Source organism: Anolis carolinensis, chromosome 3 (genome assembly GCF_035594765.1).
Source record: "Anolis carolinensis isolate JA03-04 chromosome 3, rAnoCar3.1.pri, whole genome shotgun sequence".
NCBI lineage: Eukaryota > Metazoa > Chordata > Lepidosauria > Squamata > Dactyloidae > Anolis > Anolis carolinensis.
This window is the reverse complement of record NC_085843.1, coordinates 61,059,811-61,076,875: the sequence shown is the minus strand read 5'-3', so window position 1 is coordinate 61,076,875 and position 17,065 is coordinate 61,059,811. Positions and strand designations below refer to the sequence as shown.

Below are 17,065 nucleotides of genomic sequence, written 5' to 3'. Positions count from 1 at the left end.
ATGGAGATTTAGGGCAGCACAGAATTTTATTTCTGATGTGCTTCTTAAAAGCAGGATTTGTGACATACTGCTGCCGTCACTTTTAAATACTTAAATTGCTTATCAATTTCATGTCAGCTTCACTCTGAGGAAAGAACCTGGCTGGAGATGTATTCCACTCACCTAAAAAGAAAGGGAAGAAAGGAACTCCTGGCGCATTCTTTAGAAACTGTATAAAATATGTCCAACGTATTCTTGAACAATATATATTATGCTGGCCAAGAAAGCATTTTGTTTTACAAAGAAATGTGTGCTAGATGAATATTGTAGAGGATAATTTTTTCTGGGACATTATTGCATCACAGATGGCCAACATTACATTTGAAGCATTTAGATGTATGGCTAAATCAGATTCCACCATCTTTTTAAAAAGCACAGTTCTGCTTTTTTGGAAGAAAATCAAGAATACATAGCAACATAAATCATGCAAGAGGACAGAAAATGCAAAGAAGTAGAACAATTAGCAATTCAGAAACTAAAAAGAAGCAGGAATTAAAAGCAGATGCCTGTTCGCCTCAGACTGTGTTTTCTGAAAAAGTGCCACTCTTTGATGGAAATTCTGATAAGCATAAAAATGACTGCACACTATTTGAGTCTGGTTTCAGTCAACACAAGTCTAGTTCAAACACTCTACTTATAGGTTATTGAATATCTTTGGAGTAGGACCGAGACTGTGGCCTTCCCAAAAATTTCTGAATGGTTAATTCCATAAGACAGGCTGATTGACTATGCTGGTTAGGCCTAACATGAGTAGAAGAAACAGATTTTATATCATCATCATCATCATCATCATCATCATCATCATCATCATCATCATCATCATTATATTGTCTTACATCATATGTATCAGGGTGCAATACAAAGAAAATAAATTTAGCATTTCACAATTTGTAATTATTTAAACAAGCTGAATAAATCAAAGCATACTAAACCATGTATAACTTAAAATAGCTTTAAAATGTTAAACTTAGAAGTATGTAATATGAAGAGGGGCATAAATGTTCACTATTGGAGAATACACAGTATGCTTTGGAATAGATTAGTTGTACTATTGATACTTTTTCTTCTGAATAAGTAACATATCCAGTCTTTATAACCTAGAAGAAATCATTCAAATTCAATTGATTAGGAAGATAAAATACCATAACACTATGTAGCACAGTTTGTGTTCCTGAGTTATAAATGTAATTTCCTAATTGGTTCTAACATAAAAACATGGAAAAAGTTTATTAAACTACAAACACTTTGTTTTTGCAATCTGCAGAGAAGGTTAAATTTTAAAAATTGTATATGAAAGGTTAAAAATGGCACATTGAAAAGTTAAAAATGACAGCAACAAAAATGAAGTTTCTGGAGTATAACAACTACTTTCAAAGTAAGTACCACAGAATGAAACAGGAAATAACACCTTCAGACCAAGAACAGATTTTTTTTTCAAATTTTGTTACATAATGTAATCTTCCCAAACCAATGTTTATTTATCACGCCAGTCATGAAGTGGGCAAAAGGCCTCTGTTAGGGACATTGAGGATACAATTCTTACCAAGACCTCTATCATAACAAGGAAAGAAAACAATAATTTATATTCAACACTACAAAATAACATCCTAACAATTTCTTTTCTACTGGCTTTTTAAAATCTACAACATAGTCTCAATTTGACAGGGTCTATATTTTGATGGGAAAAGGTTGCTAACACAGCAAAATTAAACTAGAATATAATTTTATTTTAAAACATGATACTAACTTTCTGTGGTAGTCTGATTGTTTGTTCCTGGAAAGCAAGAGGCTATGCAGCAGTGTCTCCCATGTCAGATAGCTTTTGCTGAGTAACCAAATTGATTATGCCAAACAGCTCCTGGGCAGCATCAGTAGTGGGGAGTGACACTTGTGGAGAATTTCTCATGGATAACAAGACAACCGAGAAAACATTTGTTAGCACTGTGTAGAAGGCATGGCAAACCCCTTTGAATGCCTTTTACAGGAGAGCCCTATGTTGAGGCAATTCGAAATGGAACAAAACAAAATGAAACTCACGGGTTGAAGGGCATCCAACAAGCTATTGGGATGTAGCAGAAGATAACTACAAGCAGTACTATGGCTGTTAACACAACTGGACGCAAGCCAAAGAGACATTCAGTCATTGTCATGCTCAGAGGGGAAAGTCAAGTCTGAAACTGCACAACATGGATGAATGAAGATGGAAGTGAAACAAGAAATGTAATGTATAATACTCAGAGTGAGCAAGCTAAAAATGAATAGGAATTGAACATTCGGATAATTATAGTTTTTATTCAGAAAACAAACATTTAAGAAACAGTGAGAAGAGATGTAGCAAAAGCAAAAGATTTCATGAAAAATAAACCTAATTGCATCTATAAGACTTGATGGAAAACTGATCAATGTAACCATAATCCAAGTTTATACTCCAAATGCTAAGATAGAAGAAGATACTGCAAGATTCTAAGCTGATATCAAGGAGGAAATTGACCATACAATTGTAAGACATAGAACAGAACCCAAGATTGTAGGAAAATTTGATCTAGGATTAAGAAAATGAAGGAGGCTATTAACTGGTTGGAGACCAACCGTTTGTTCATCACAATTTTTTTTTTCACACAACAAGAGGCAACTGTTTACATGGACAGCACTCGTTGGTCAATGCAGAAATGAAACAGACTACAAAACTGGAAGCAGAAAATGAAGACACTCCGTGATCTCTGAAAAAACAAGACCAGGGACAGATAGTGGAACAAGCCTGTTGATTTTAAAAAAGAAAAGAAAAGAAGAGCATTAAACTAACAACTGTGCCAAAAGACTTTGAAATAGTTTTTAATATCTTGGCTCAGTCATTAATCAGATTGGAAACTATAATCAGAAAAAGATTTAGATTTAGAAGAGCAGCACAAAGGAGCAGCAATATTCTGAAGTGTAAAGCTTTACCATTGAATACTGAAGTTATGATTATCCATGCCTTTATATTTCCAAATTTTGTATATGATTGTGAAAGCTGGACTGTGAACTTGATAGAAAGAAAACCAACTCCTTTGAAATGAGGTTTTGGAGAAGGGTTGTATGAGTGGACTGCTAAAAAAATATATATATGAGAGCTGTAGAGCAAATCATGCCTGAACTCTTCCCTAGAGGTTGAGATCACCAAACAAAGACTGTTATGCTTTGGTCATGTCATGAGAACACATGACTCACTAGAAAAGACAACAGTGCTTGGGAAGGTAGAAAGCATTAGATAAGGAGAGAAACTGCATTACAGTCAATGAAGGAAGCCCCAAGTCTCCAAGATATTGAGCAGAACTGTTAATGATAGGGTGATTTGGAGGTCTTTTATTCATAGGGCGTGATAGCTGAAGATGACTTAACAGCAGTTAACATCTACAAGAAGGTAACGGGCTATTTAGTTAGTGAGCAGAATAAAGATGTGTCTTGTTCTCATCTCATGAATAATTCTTATATAAAGCTACTGCTTTGTACCTAGTTTATGTATTTAAAAAGAAAAAAAAAACATCAGGATCCAAGAAAGGAATTTACAAGTGCAATTTGCATTGTACCAGAAAAGCAACCAATAGTGCTCTGGCATCTCAAACTAATTATTTTCCTGTTCCATTATTTGCACAATTACTCATTCTGTAAACTTTGGTGTTCATTCTAAGCCATATGGTCGCTTCTTCAACCAGATTACATAGCTGCAAAGCTTTCACCAAAAACCTCCTATGGTAGAAATTGTGATAATTAAGGGCTGCAATTCTGTCTATTGTCAAGACAAGTGCTGACACATACTGGGAAGCTTGCATGAAAGTCAGTTAGGCAGCATAAAGAATGTACGCTTTGTCAGTATCTCTTATACACTTCAGCTCTTTATGTAGTATCGTTTGACTGCTTAAACTACTTCACCTACATTAAGTCAGTAATCTTTGGAACATACCTGTACAGAGTGTCAGCATTATTCAGACTTGAACTTCAGGCAGAACATAAAGACTGATAAATAGTAAGTCGCTTGAGGCAAAAGCTTGAGCGAGGCAAAGTGAAATTAGACACATAGATTTAATAACACAAATTCTCTTAGTCAATCACTCAATTTACCAACTATCTATATATTGTTGAGTAACAAAAATACCTGGCAAGATGGTTAACTTCTACTTATAAATTAAAATCAATTATAACATCCACTTTCATCATGCACCATCTATAAATATAATCACTGTGCAAACCACATAAGCACTAATAAAATGTTGGATCAGGCTATCTGACAGACTTCCTCAAGTTTTGAGATCTTTTGGAGATACTTTTCTCTCTCCATAGCCTTATAGGAACACCCTATAAGGAACACCTTATAGGTGACAGCTTCCGTTTTCATAAACTCCTTTCCCAGAGAGGCTTGACTGACACTCTCAATATTATACTTCTATAGACAGGCAAAGACTTTTCACAGTAAAAATCCTTTGTGGGCTGATTGCTCAGTGGAAAGAGGCCTTGCTGTTGTTTTTCTTTTTAATGGGCAATTTTATTATATTTTAACTTTTGTATGATGTGTAATTTCAGCTGTATCTTTGAACAAGATTTGAGCCCCAGAAAAGAGATAATATAAATAGATGGGTAAATGAACCTGGGTTGACCATGGATTTGATAGCCGCTGATAGACTATACATAGTCTATAGACTAGATATGGTCTATCTTGATGGCAGTATATCAGCCAGCATGGTGTAATAACTTGCTTTGAAAGTAATGGTACATAATAAATAGCTGTCTTAAAAATAGTAGTATTCATTAAATATGTAACGTGTACAAATCTGTTGACTAGTGTAGAATTTATGCTGTATATACTTTACCGGGGGTGATGAAAGCCAACCAAATATTTCTTCCAGTTTGTTCATATCTCTGTCAAAATCATTGAGGAATCTATAGCGAAGAAGCTGGTCATCAGCTAAATGAAACTGCCTTCTAGCATAATGGTAGCTTTCATTATTCCCTTTTCGGGGGAAATCCAACCATTCTGGATGTCCAAACTCATTGCCTATTTTTTAAAAATCAAGAAAGACATACGCACAAATTAGTGGGGTTTCCTCCAGAAATAATTTAAGTGGTTAATTAAACAAAGTACTGAAACTATTTAAATATCACATTTCAATGATATAAGATTATAATTTCTTGAACAATCAATGGCACTTCTATTGGGCAGGAAGAATCCAGATTGTTAGTACATTTATTACATGGGCAAGCATGTAGATTTCAATGGCCATATTATGGTTAAAGAGTATGCACACACAGAGTATTAAAATAGTTAGTGCAGACCTAAAATATGTCAATATAATATTACAAATAATAAACAATTCGTAATCAACATGACTTTACTACTCCAGCCGAGATAACACAGCCTATCACCTTGCAAGAAATCTCACATGGAAGTTTTCCCAAGAATTATGAAAAGACAGACAAACATTTCTAACATTTCTACCAAATCTAGTTTAAGTCCTCTTAAAAATATCTGCTGTACAATAGCATCAAATCAAGTTCCCCATGTGAAGAATATATATAGCACCTGCATACAACGTGTGTTCTACTAAGATGGGCAATTTTTGTTTCCAGGGAAGTCCAGCTGTATCAGAAATTATCATTGTGACAGAAACATCTTCACAAACAGAGAAAGAAATGTGTGGGTGTATGTAGATGGTTTCTTATGTTAATATACACCTTGCTTCTACTCAGTCATGCCGGCCGCATGATCTTGGAGGTGTCTACAGACAATGCCGGCTCTTCGGCTTAGAAATGGAGATGAACACCAACCCCCAGAGTCGGACATGACTGGACTTAATGTCAGGGGAAACCTTTACCTTTACCTTCTACCTACTGAGATCAGGCAAGCTCCCACTCTGTTAGCTTTTAGGAAAGACCTGAAAACATGGCTCTTCTGCTCTGCTTTCGGTGAGTAATTTCTGTTATATATTTCTGTATTGCTCCCCCCTCAACATCTACCCTCTAGATTGCCCCGCTTTCATGTGTCCCTGTCCACAGTGGAGTACTCCTCTGTTCCTGTCACTCCAAGTTTTATCCTTGTGTCCATGCGGCCTGCCCTGTTTTACTGTTTTTTGATTTTTTGATGTAATGTCTATTATCATTTATTGTATTGCTTTTAATTGTGCTATGGTATGCTGTTTTCATATTTTATTATATTGTACTGTTCTGGGCGTGGCCCCATGTTAGCCGCCCCGAGTCCCCGTTGGGGAGATGGTGGCGGGGTATAAATAAAGTTTTATTATTATTATTATTATTTATTATTATTCTACTCACAATAATACTGATGCAAACATTATGCCATCACAAACAAGATACAAGTGGATTCTGAAGGCTTGCATAAACATTATCAGAATGGAAAATGAGACATGGGCATCTATTTTGAAAGGGAGAGACTTGTTGTTGCTGGCATGGTAAATGTGGACAGTGAGGTGGAGAGTAACCTCTTAAAAGAAAAAAAAAGTCACTTTAATTTGTCATCTCAGCAGTAGGGATGCCCAAGCATTTGTAGGCTCTTCTCATACCTATAAAAGGGCAAAGGTTGGCCTAGTGGAAGATAAAATGATAAAACAGAGCTTTTGTTCTTATATGTTTCAAGAAATAAATGCTCTTGTCTAACTTGTCAAAAATAATTATTACATCAATTTTAATATGTCATTTCCTTGTTTAACTGACTTGTCTTCAACTAGTTAGTTGGATGCCACAATCTGGATATACCTAAGGTAAAGTTGATCAGGTCATTTTGGTTAGGGAGAAAGAGGACATCAGTTCTTGTTTGTTTTATTACAGGATGTTATATAATAAAAATATTGGTATATTATACAGATACTCAAAATGGCTCTCTACCTGTGTTTTTCTAGGATACTACATGATTTGCAACATTTAAAGTTGGATGACTCTATCCAAAACATTAAGCTTGTCCCTTGGTTTTAAAGAAACAAGTGTTTATTCATGGAATTATAATGTTTAATATGTGGGAAATGTTGCAATTCAGAAGCCAAACAATTTTTCATTTTTCATTGTTCTTTGTTATTATACTCTTACAGTCTTTCAAATATTTAAACGTGAACAGCACACATATATGAAACTATCACTAATCTAAGTGAACAGTTCATCTAGAAATGCCATCAGAATGCCATCAGCCAGGGGATCCAGGAGATATTTAATTATACTACAAAGAGAACTGGATAGGTGTCAAAACTAACAAGCAACAAAGCTTTCAGGAAGCTTCACAACTTGGTGCAAAAATGGTGCAAAACAACCCTGTCAAGATATTTTTGTAAACTCCCACAGACTAGCTGGCTCTGAAAAGAGCCATTAAAACTTGTCATTAAAAAAAAGAAAGAAAACTTTTGAGCATCCCAAGTGACAGATGTCAAGCTTCATGAATACATTAATATTCATGAAACCATAGACATTCAAAATTATGAAGCAGGGTAATTTATATCCGTATTCTTATGCTATCACCAATGTGCACTCCCCCCAACAAAACCCTCAGACCCAAAGCAACCGACATTTTATATGGTGCAATACTTCCTACTCATTTCAGAACTGAAAACTTGTTGATAAATAGAGTTTACTACTGTCTAAAAGGACTATGATAGAAACAATACTTTAGAAAAGAAAGTCAATCAATATATCATGTTTGAAATATCGCAAGTACTGTGGTTTCCCAACTGGGATCATTCAATTCTCTTTGGACCTTTTAACGAGAATCCGTTTATTATACCAGGAATATATATAAAAATTCCTTGAGAATTCCAAGCTTCTGAGGAATAATATTTCAACTCTCTGGAAAAAAAGGAATGTTTTCAGTTTATAATCTATAATCTACTGAATAATGGAGCATAGGCTTTTTGTCGCAATTAATAAAATATATAATGACTTATGCACTGTGCTGTACAAGAGTGATGAACACATTTTGTATAGGATTCCAATTTCGCCAACTATTGTACAGTTTTTATATGTGTGTTTTATTGTAAGCCGCCCTGAGTCCCCTGTTGGGTGAGAAGGGCGGGATATAAATATTGTAATAAATAAATAATAAATAATAAATAAACTATGCATGGTATGTTCTCTTTCATTACTGTAGGTCCATACCAATTGTTTAAATAATCCTTCCAGAATAGTTCTTTCAACAATCCTATTTTCAAGATGGTCATTTTCCCTTTTTATTATATTAGAAGTTATTTCATATACTTCAAAATGTGCAAAAGAACAGAACATCAGGACCAATACACTATTTGTGCTGGATCACATCCATCATGATATCTTGTGGGAATGAATTCCAAGGTACAGTAGAGTCTCACTTATCCAACATAAACGGGCCGGCAGAATGTTGGATAAGCGAATATGTTGGATAATAAGGAGGGATTAAGGAAAAGCCTATTAAACATCAAATTAGGTTACGATTTTACAAATTAAGCACCAAAACATCATGTTTAGCAACAAATTTGACAGAAAAAGTAGTTCAATATGCAGTAATGCTATGTATTAATGACTGTATTTACGAATTTAGCACCAAAATATCACGATGTATTGAAAACAATGACTACAAAAATGCGTTGGATAATCCAGAACGTTGGATAAGCGAGTGTTGGATAAGTGAGACTCTACTGTACGCTCTGTGTGAAAATAAAGTATAGTGATACCATGAGTTAAGAGTTTAATTTGTTCTGTGACCAGGCTCTTAGCTCAAATCACTCTTATCTCAAATTGAATTTTCACGTTGAAATGATATTAATCCATTCTGGACTCCCGAACACCCCCCCATTGTTTTTGTTATTTTTTTAGTAGTACTTTATAAATAACAAATAATGTCCAAATGCACATTCACGTGAAACAATAAAAAAGAAAGATCAACTTTAAAATGGTAGAAGTACAAAGTTGTGGCAAGGAAGCACATTTGAGTCAACAAAATGTGTGTTGGCCAGTGCAACAGCAAGGCAAAACCTGCATATTCACATGGAACAATAAAAAAGATCAACTTTAAAATGGTAGAAGCACAAAGTTGTGGCAAGGAAGCACAAAGCACAAAGTGAAGAGGCAGTAGCATTATTTTCTTCATACTGTACTCATTCCAGCTTCCCCCCTCTCCTGCTCTCTCCCTCCCTCTCTCTTCATGAAGCCAAGCATACCAGGAATAAAAGCCACACAAAATCAACTAACCCAAAGTTCCTCAAAGTAGACAAGAGCAAAGTGGGCAGCAATCTCCCAAAGCAGACAAGAGCACAAGGCACAGAGGCATGAGGCTGCTCTCTTGAAGCCCTAAAGCCTTGTACTCTGGCGCTAGCGCTCCCTCTGGCACTAGCTGTTAGTTCAAAACACATCTTGTATGTCAAAGCAAGACCGAGCAAAGCAATGGCCCTTAACTCAAACACTCTTTAGTTGGGATGCTCTTAAGTCAAGGTTCCACTATAGTTCCTTTTGTATATTCTGAATTTGCTTATGTGAATGGACCTAGGCTCTAGTACTATGAAGTGTGTGTGTACAGGTGGGAGTCTATTTGCTTTATCAACATTACACATAATGTTTTTCAGTCCTAACATGTCTGATTATATTATTTGTCTGCTTTCCAAACTAGAAGGTATTTCTTCTTCTTACATTAAAACCACATAACACGTTCAAGCTAGTTTTAAATATATGCCACTTACAATTCTGAGTTTCTCAATTACAATATGGAATGTTCCTTAATAAGTGAGGCTTGTAGTTGAACTATATCTCGGACTGTGTAAAACCACAGTTTGATTTTTTTTAAAAAACACAGTAAACAGATAAAGGCACATCAGGGCTCCACTGCAGTTTTTTAAAGTTTAGTAAAAGCATGATATTCAAATGTGATCACCATTCAAATAAGCATCTAACTGTATTTTACAGATCCTTGAAGAAAAAACACTGCCATTTCCCATCCATTCAGTTCTCTTGAGCTCTTGGGTTAGAATGCTACACCTGCATAATTGTGTTTACATGGTTAAACCTGCTGCTTATGGAAAATGGTAATGGATTCTACCTTCTCAGTACATTTCTGTACATGGAAATGTTGCACATTAAAAAAAAAAACAAATTCAAGGATAATGATAAAAGAGTAGGTCTTCGTTTGCCAGTCAATAATGATAACAATACTTTATTACTCACCTCTCCTGATGGGTTGAGCAGGGGTACAATAAAGTCAAAGTGTATGAATATAAAATACAAACAATAAAATACATAGATAAAAGCACACCAATAACACTTTATTTATATTCCGCCCTATCTCCCCAAGGGGACTCAGGGCAGATCACAGTACACATATGGACAGGTTGCTCACCTGTAACCATGTTTCTTCGAGTGTACTCTGTGAATTCACACTAATGGAGAAGCTGTGCCTGCGCAGGTTCCGACGGAAACTCTTCCAAGCTGAAGTTCAAATTTTGGCGGTAACCACGCCCCCCTTCCCAAGGGGCATATAAGGCAGCCCCAGGCGCCCGCTCTCCAGTTCCTACGCCTCCAAGGCAACGAGAAAGGGAGAGGTTTGCCAGAGGGGAAGGAAGGCCGGGTTTGTGTGAATTCACAGAGTACACTCGAAGAAACATGGTTACAGGTGAGCAACCTGTCCTTTTTCTTCGTGTACTCTGTGAATGCACACTAATGGAGACTGACACGCTAAGGTCCCGGATGGTGGGACAAGGCAAACTCGACAATCAGTGAATGTCCAAACATATATTTATTAGGACATATTGAGATAACAGTCCCAAGAGATCAGTGCAATAAATTGTCCGAAAGGACCAGTGCAATGCAAACATGAGCGTAGTAGAAGAGGAAACATAATATAGAAATTATTCAATAAACATGATAGAAAACACACAATTGCGTATAGTGCATATAAACGCTCTCCCAGGGGGGAGAGGGGGAAAAAACATCATGGCCTTTGACATATCCGCCAGGATCAATAAGGCGGTACAAAGCAACAGAGCAACTGCTCAACACAATCAGGGAAAAACATATCCCTAGAGGTAGGTATGGGGAAAAAGACCGGCCCAAACTTGAAGGAGAGGTATAGAGAGTCACCTGCGGGTGAATATAAGGAGAAAAGACGTTTAAGAGTCAGGAGAGGCAAGATGAGAGTACTGATCTTGCGAAGGCCGAGTCCTTTAAGGCTTTATTGTCCAGCCTGTAGTGAGAGACAAACGTAAGAGGGTTTGACCAGATAGCCGCTTTGCATATGGAGTCAAGCGGAATACCCCTAAGGAAGGCGGTTGAAGCCGAGAGGCCCCTAGTCGACCTCGGGCGGATGGATGGAGGAGGAGGTCGCTTGGCTAGTTCGTAGGCCAACTCAATGGCCTGAGCGATCCAGTGGGACAGTCTTTGGGAAGAGATGGGATTACCCAACTTGTCCTGGGCATAGGCGACAAAGAGTCTTTGTGTCTTACGGATGTCCTTGGTACGGTCCCTGTAGAAGAGAAGTGCCCTTCGAACGTCAAGAAGGTGCAGTTTTTGCTCGAGAGGAGAGGAGGGGTTAGAGAAGAAAGCTGGTAGGACAATGTCCTGGTTGAGGTGGAAAGCTGACACCACCTTAGGGAGAAAGGTAATGTCCGGGCGAAGAACAGCGCGGTCATGGTGAAAACGTAGATAAGGCTCGTCGACCCTGAGAGCAGCAAGCTCGGATGGCCGTCGTGCCGACGTGATCGCCACTAGAAAGGCCAACTTCCAGGAAAGCAGGCGGAGATCGGTCAAGGCAAGCGGTTCGAAGGGAGCAGAAGTGAGTTGAGAAAGTACAAGTTCGAGGTTCCAGCCCGGCGTAGGTGGTAGCGACGGCGGGCAGATGTTATTGTAGCCTCGGAGAAAAGTTTTGATCAAGTGGTGAGAAAAAAGAGATGGCTGACCGTGGCGTTGAAAGGACCAGGAAAGAGCTGCGAGATAAGCCTTAATAGAAGCGAGAGAGAGTTTCTTCTCGACGAGGGTCATGAGGAAGTCGAGGACCACCGATACCGAAGTCGGAAAGGTGTCGACGTTACGGGATCGAAGGAAGGCGTGAAAGCGAGAGAGTTTATAGGAATAAGCCTTGGTAGTAGACGGCTTATGGGCTGCCCGAAGGACGTCTTGCAGGTTCTGCGGAAGGGAGGCTAGGTAAGAATCCTCCATGCAGTGAGATGAAGGGAAGGGAGGTCCGGGTGAAGAATTTTGCCGTCCTCCCTTGAGAGAAGGTGCGGCGAGGGAGGCAGAGGGCGAAACGTTCCTCTGGAGAGACGAAGAAGGGCTGGATACCACGGTTGGCGGGGCCAGGCCGGAGCTATGAGAATCGCTGTGACCGAGATCGAGAGAAGTCTTTCGAGAACTTTCGGTATGAGGGGAATCGGTGGAAAAAGATAAAGCATCTCCGCCGACCAGTCCAGTAGAAAGGCATCCCCTAGACAGCCGGGGAAGGAGTTCGGGGGAAGTCTCGCTCCGTAGCGGGGTAGCTGAGCGTTGTGGGGAGACGCGAAGAGATCCAGAGTAGGGCGTCCCCAGTGGAGGAACAGACCGTCGAGGATCTCGGGATCGAGCTTCCACTCGTGAGAGGAAGATGTCATCCTGCTGAGGGCATCTGCTAGGTTGTTTTGGGCGCCCGGCAGGTGGATTGCAGAGACCTGTACGTCGTGGGCTATGCACCAAACCCAGAGACGGGAGGAGAGGAGCATCAATTTCCTTGAACCCGTACCGCCCTGTTTGTTGATGTAGAATACTGCTACGAGGTTGTCCGATTGAATGAGGATGGACTTGTGACGGATGAGGCGGGAGAATGCTTTCAGGGCTTTGAGAATGGCGAGAAGCTCGAGGAAGTTTATGTGGTTGGCCCTCTCGGATGGGGACCAAAGATCTTGAACCGTTAGACCGCTCATGTGGGCTCCCCAAGCGTAGGTGGAGGAGTCCGTGGTTATGGTTAGCGACGGCGGGGCTGGATGAAATGGGAGGCCCCTGCACACGTTTTGGTGAGACGTCCACCATGAGAGGGACTGGCGGACGAACGACGGTACCGACAAGTACTTGGAGTTGTGGTGGTAGAACGGCTTGAAAGTGTCTATAAACCACCTTTGTAGGACCCGAAGGCGCAGCCTGGCAAACGGGGTCGTGAGAACCGTGGAGGCCATGTGGCCCAGAAGGACTTGAATGGCACGGGCTCTGACCCTCCGGGCGGATCGACAAAGGGCGATGTGGTGGCGGAGGGTTAGGAATCTGTCGAACGGTAGTGAAACAGTCTCTGTGACGGAGTCGAAGAGGGCCCCGATGAACCGGATTCGGGTTGACGGGGAGAGATTTGACTTCTCGGAGTTGAGTTGGAGGCCGAGAGATCTTAGAAGATGCAGCGTGAAGGAGACGTGGTTTTCGAGAAGAACCGGATCGGGCCCGACGAGAAGCCAGTCGTCCAGATAAGGAAAGACCGTGATGCCATGTAGCCTGAGGTGGGCCGCTACGGCGGCGATGACCTTGGTAAAGACCCTTGGGGCCGTAACGAGACCGAAGGGTAAAACGGTAAATTGGTAGGTTTGGTCGAGGACTTTGAAACAGAGGAACCGTCTGTGCGCCTCCCGTATCGCCACGTGGAAGTAGGCGTCTCGTAAGTCTATGGAGGCAAAGTAGTCTCCCCGCTGCAGCATCGGGAGGATAGAGGCAATAGAGACCATCCTGAATTTGGAAGGGCGAATGAATATATTGAGGGCCCTTAGGTCCAGAATGGGGCGTAGCCCGCCCCCCCTCTTCGGGACTGTAAAGTATCTGGAGAAGAAACTTAAAGGGTCCAGTTCGGGAGGGGAGGGACGGATGGCGCCTTTGGCCAGTAATGCATCGACTTCGGCCAGTATCTCTGGGGAAGGAGTTGAGTAGAGAATGCGACCTGTAGGTGGGAGGTCTGTGAACTCTAAGGCGTAGCCGTCTTGGACAATGCGAAGAACCCATGCATCTGAAGTAATGGACTCCCATTGATTGTAAAAGGGGGCTAGGCGGTCGGCAAAGGCGCAGGAGGGTCGAGGCAGCGTGGGCTCTACAGCGGTAGCGGGCGAGGAGCTTTGGCAGGGGTTGGTGTCAGGTACGCCAGTTAGCCTGCGGAGGAGCGGGGGTGGTTCGACCGCGTTGCTTTTGCGGATGAGGTCCCCGACGAGGTTGGTGATGGGTTTGATTATTCGAGCCCGAGGGCCGCCTGAAAGAGTGGTGTCTGAAAGATTGCGGCGGGAAGCGGCGGGAGCGGTGCGGGAACCAGCGGGTGCGCTGAGGTTGCGGTTGGTCGCCACATTTAGACGCAAGAATTTTAAAGTCATGATTAGACTTGAGTTTGTCATCGGTACCGGAGTTAAACAGTCCGAGCGCGTCAAAAGGAAGGTCCTCAATGACTTGTCTGGAAGATGAGGAGAGACCCGAAGACCTCAGCCAGGCGTGGCGGCGGATGGATATCGCGTGGGCAATCATCTTGCCCGCAGTATCACCTGTATGTTTCGCCATTTGTATTTGGTGGTGAGCAAGCGAGTCTGCTTCCTGTTGGAGGGTAGTGAGGACGGAACGGTCTTCGTCCGACATCTTAGCGAAGAAGGGCTGTGCCTTCTCCCAGATAATCTGCTGGTAGGCACCCATGCAGGCTCCATAGTTCGCCATGCGGCAAAGCAAAAGGGCTCCAGAGTAAAGTTTTCGACCCACGGCGTCGAAGCGCTTCCCTTCTCTGTCGGCCGGAGTGTTCGACTGACGACCTGAGGATTGAGAGGCCTTAACGACCAGGGAGTTGGGGTCGGGGTGGTGTTTGAGCCACTCCAAGGTATCATCGTCGGTACGGTACCAAGTCTCGATCCTCTTCGAGGTTGGAGGAATGGAGGAAGGGGTTTTCCAGGAGGCCTGGATAACGTCCAAGAGATAAGGCAGGAAAGGGAGCAGCATGGCCGGCGGAGCTTGGGCCTGCACCCTTTTGAAAACTGGATCAGACACTGCTTTGGAAGTCTGCTTGATCTCCAAACCCAGGGCGTCGGCCATTCTGACCATTTGATCAGAGAAGGCACGAATATTGTCAGTAGGAGAAGGCGGGTCTGCCTCATACGCATCGTGGGGAGGAGAGAGGTCGAGACCGAGAGAGACCACCGAGGCCGAGAGGACAGAGTCTGGGCGGTCAATATCAACATCTTCCTCCTCAGCCCCTTGGGGGGACTGAGGGGGAGAAGAAAGCACAGTCTCGGGAGGAGGCAAGGCCTCGCGGGAAGAGAGGGCCGGGAGCCGGGGATCCTTAGACGCTGAGGCCTGGGCTGCTCGAGCCAGGCGAGCCGTTTGTCTGCCACGCTCCGGTGTCGAGGTGGGAGGGAAGAGCTGTTGGCGCGACGAGTGAGGCGGCGCAAGGGGCTCCGGCACCGGCACCCTGACCACCGTTTGGGTAGAGTGGTGGGGTGAGTCCTGCAGCTCCCCGTCAGACAGGGGGTGCAATGGAGATTGAGAAACATCTCTAGGCCTCTGGGCTGGCACAATTGGAGAAGACCTTCTCGAGGAGGTTGCCGAGGAAGATGGCGGGTTTCTCCTTGAGGAGGCCGAGGAAGAGGAGCGCTGAGTCAGCCGTTTCTTTGTCGGCGGTTGCTTGGATGCAACCCTCAAGGACTTGCCAGGTGTGGGAGGAACCACAGCTGAGTCAGATTGCGCTCGACGAGACTCCTCGTGAGCCCTTTTAAAGGCTATTTTGATAGCAGAGGAGGACGGAGGGGAGCCGATACGAGAGCAGATCGAGGTCACCGAAGCCAGAGAGCTCGACGTCGAGGAAGGCCCCACCTTTCCGGAGCGGGTCGACACGGTAGCCGTCGTCACAGTACACGGTGGCTTGACCGGTTTAGCGGCCTTGGAGGTCCTGGACGCTCTGGACGAGACCGAGGAGGCTTTAGCTGTCGGAGGCTTAGCTGGTGGCGCCGACATAGCTCTCAGAGCTGAAGACGACGACGTACCCGACGTCGACGGAGTCGGTTCTGGCGCGAGAGATCTCTCGTAAAGCGCCGCTCTAAGCCTAGCGGCTCTGTTCTTTCTGGCCTGAGCTGTGAGAGCTAGGCAGAAACGGCAGGTACTGACCACATGAGCCTCGCCAAGACAGAAGAGACACTTGGCGTGGCCGTCCGAGTCAGGAATTTTAGCAGCACACTGCGTGCAACGCTTGAAACGAGTAGTAGACATGCGAAGAGTCCGAAGTGAACCTTGCGGCGGAAAAAAAGGAACTGGAGAGCGGGCGCCTGGGGCTGCCTTATATGCCCCTTGGGAAGGGGGGGCGTGGTTACCGCCAAAATTTGAACTTCAGCTTGGAAGAGTTTCCGTCGGAACCTGCGCAGGCGCAGCTTCTCCATTAGTGTGAATTCACAGAGTACACGAAGAAAAAACAGCAAACATTCAATGCCGTTTGGACAGACAAGACAGAAAAGAACAGAACAGGCAGAAAGAAGGTATGTTGTCTCAAAGTCCTATTTTGATGCCTTAGAGCAGGGGTCCTCAAACTTTTTAAGTGGAGGGTCGGTTCATGGTCCCTCAGACTGTTGAGGGGCCGAATTATCATTTGAAAAAAAAAACCGCACAAATTCCTATGCACACTATACATGTCTTATTTGTAGTGCAAAAAAACCCCAACAACAATTATTTGTTTGTTTGTTTGTTTGTTTACTACATTTATACCCCACCCACTCTCATCCTGAAGGGGGCTCAGAGTAGTTTACAAGTTGTATGTACATACAATATATTATATTATTAGCATAGCACAATATTAGCATTATATATTACTATATTGTACTATACCACTATACTGTAATATTAAGAATATTACATTTAATATATAATTAATATTATTATTAGTATTATATTGTATTACATTATAATATTATTATCAATATTATATGTATATAGGTACACAATATATGATATTATTACCATAGCACAATATTAGTAAATGAAAAAACAATACTATATTTAAAAATAAAAACAATTTTAACCTACATAATCCTACCAGGATTTCAATGGGAAGTGTGGGCCTGCTTCTGGCCAATGG

At 42.2% G+C, this 17,065-nt stretch overlaps 1 protein-coding gene across 6 annotated transcripts in view; it reads right to left on the bottom strand.

Moving 5' to 3' along the window:
* gbe1 (1,4-alpha-glucan branching enzyme 1) overlaps positions 1-17,065 on the bottom strand; it is a 267,486-nt gene that overhangs the window by 33,988 nt on the left and 216,433 nt on the right. For 4 of the 6 annotated variants that reach the window (XM_062974981.1, XM_062974983.1, XM_062974984.1 and 1 more), the window contains exon 13: positions 4,884-5,068. The exons of 1 other annotated variant lie outside the window; for it this stretch is intronic. In XM_062974981.1, the coding sequence (XP_062831051.1) occupies positions 4,884-5,068 (185 nt within the window). Of the gene's footprint in view, positions 1-1,786; positions 4,064-4,883; positions 5,069-17,065 lie in introns of all 6 variants that reach the window. One more of the 6 variants, XR_010004154.1, reaches the window with a different exon arrangement.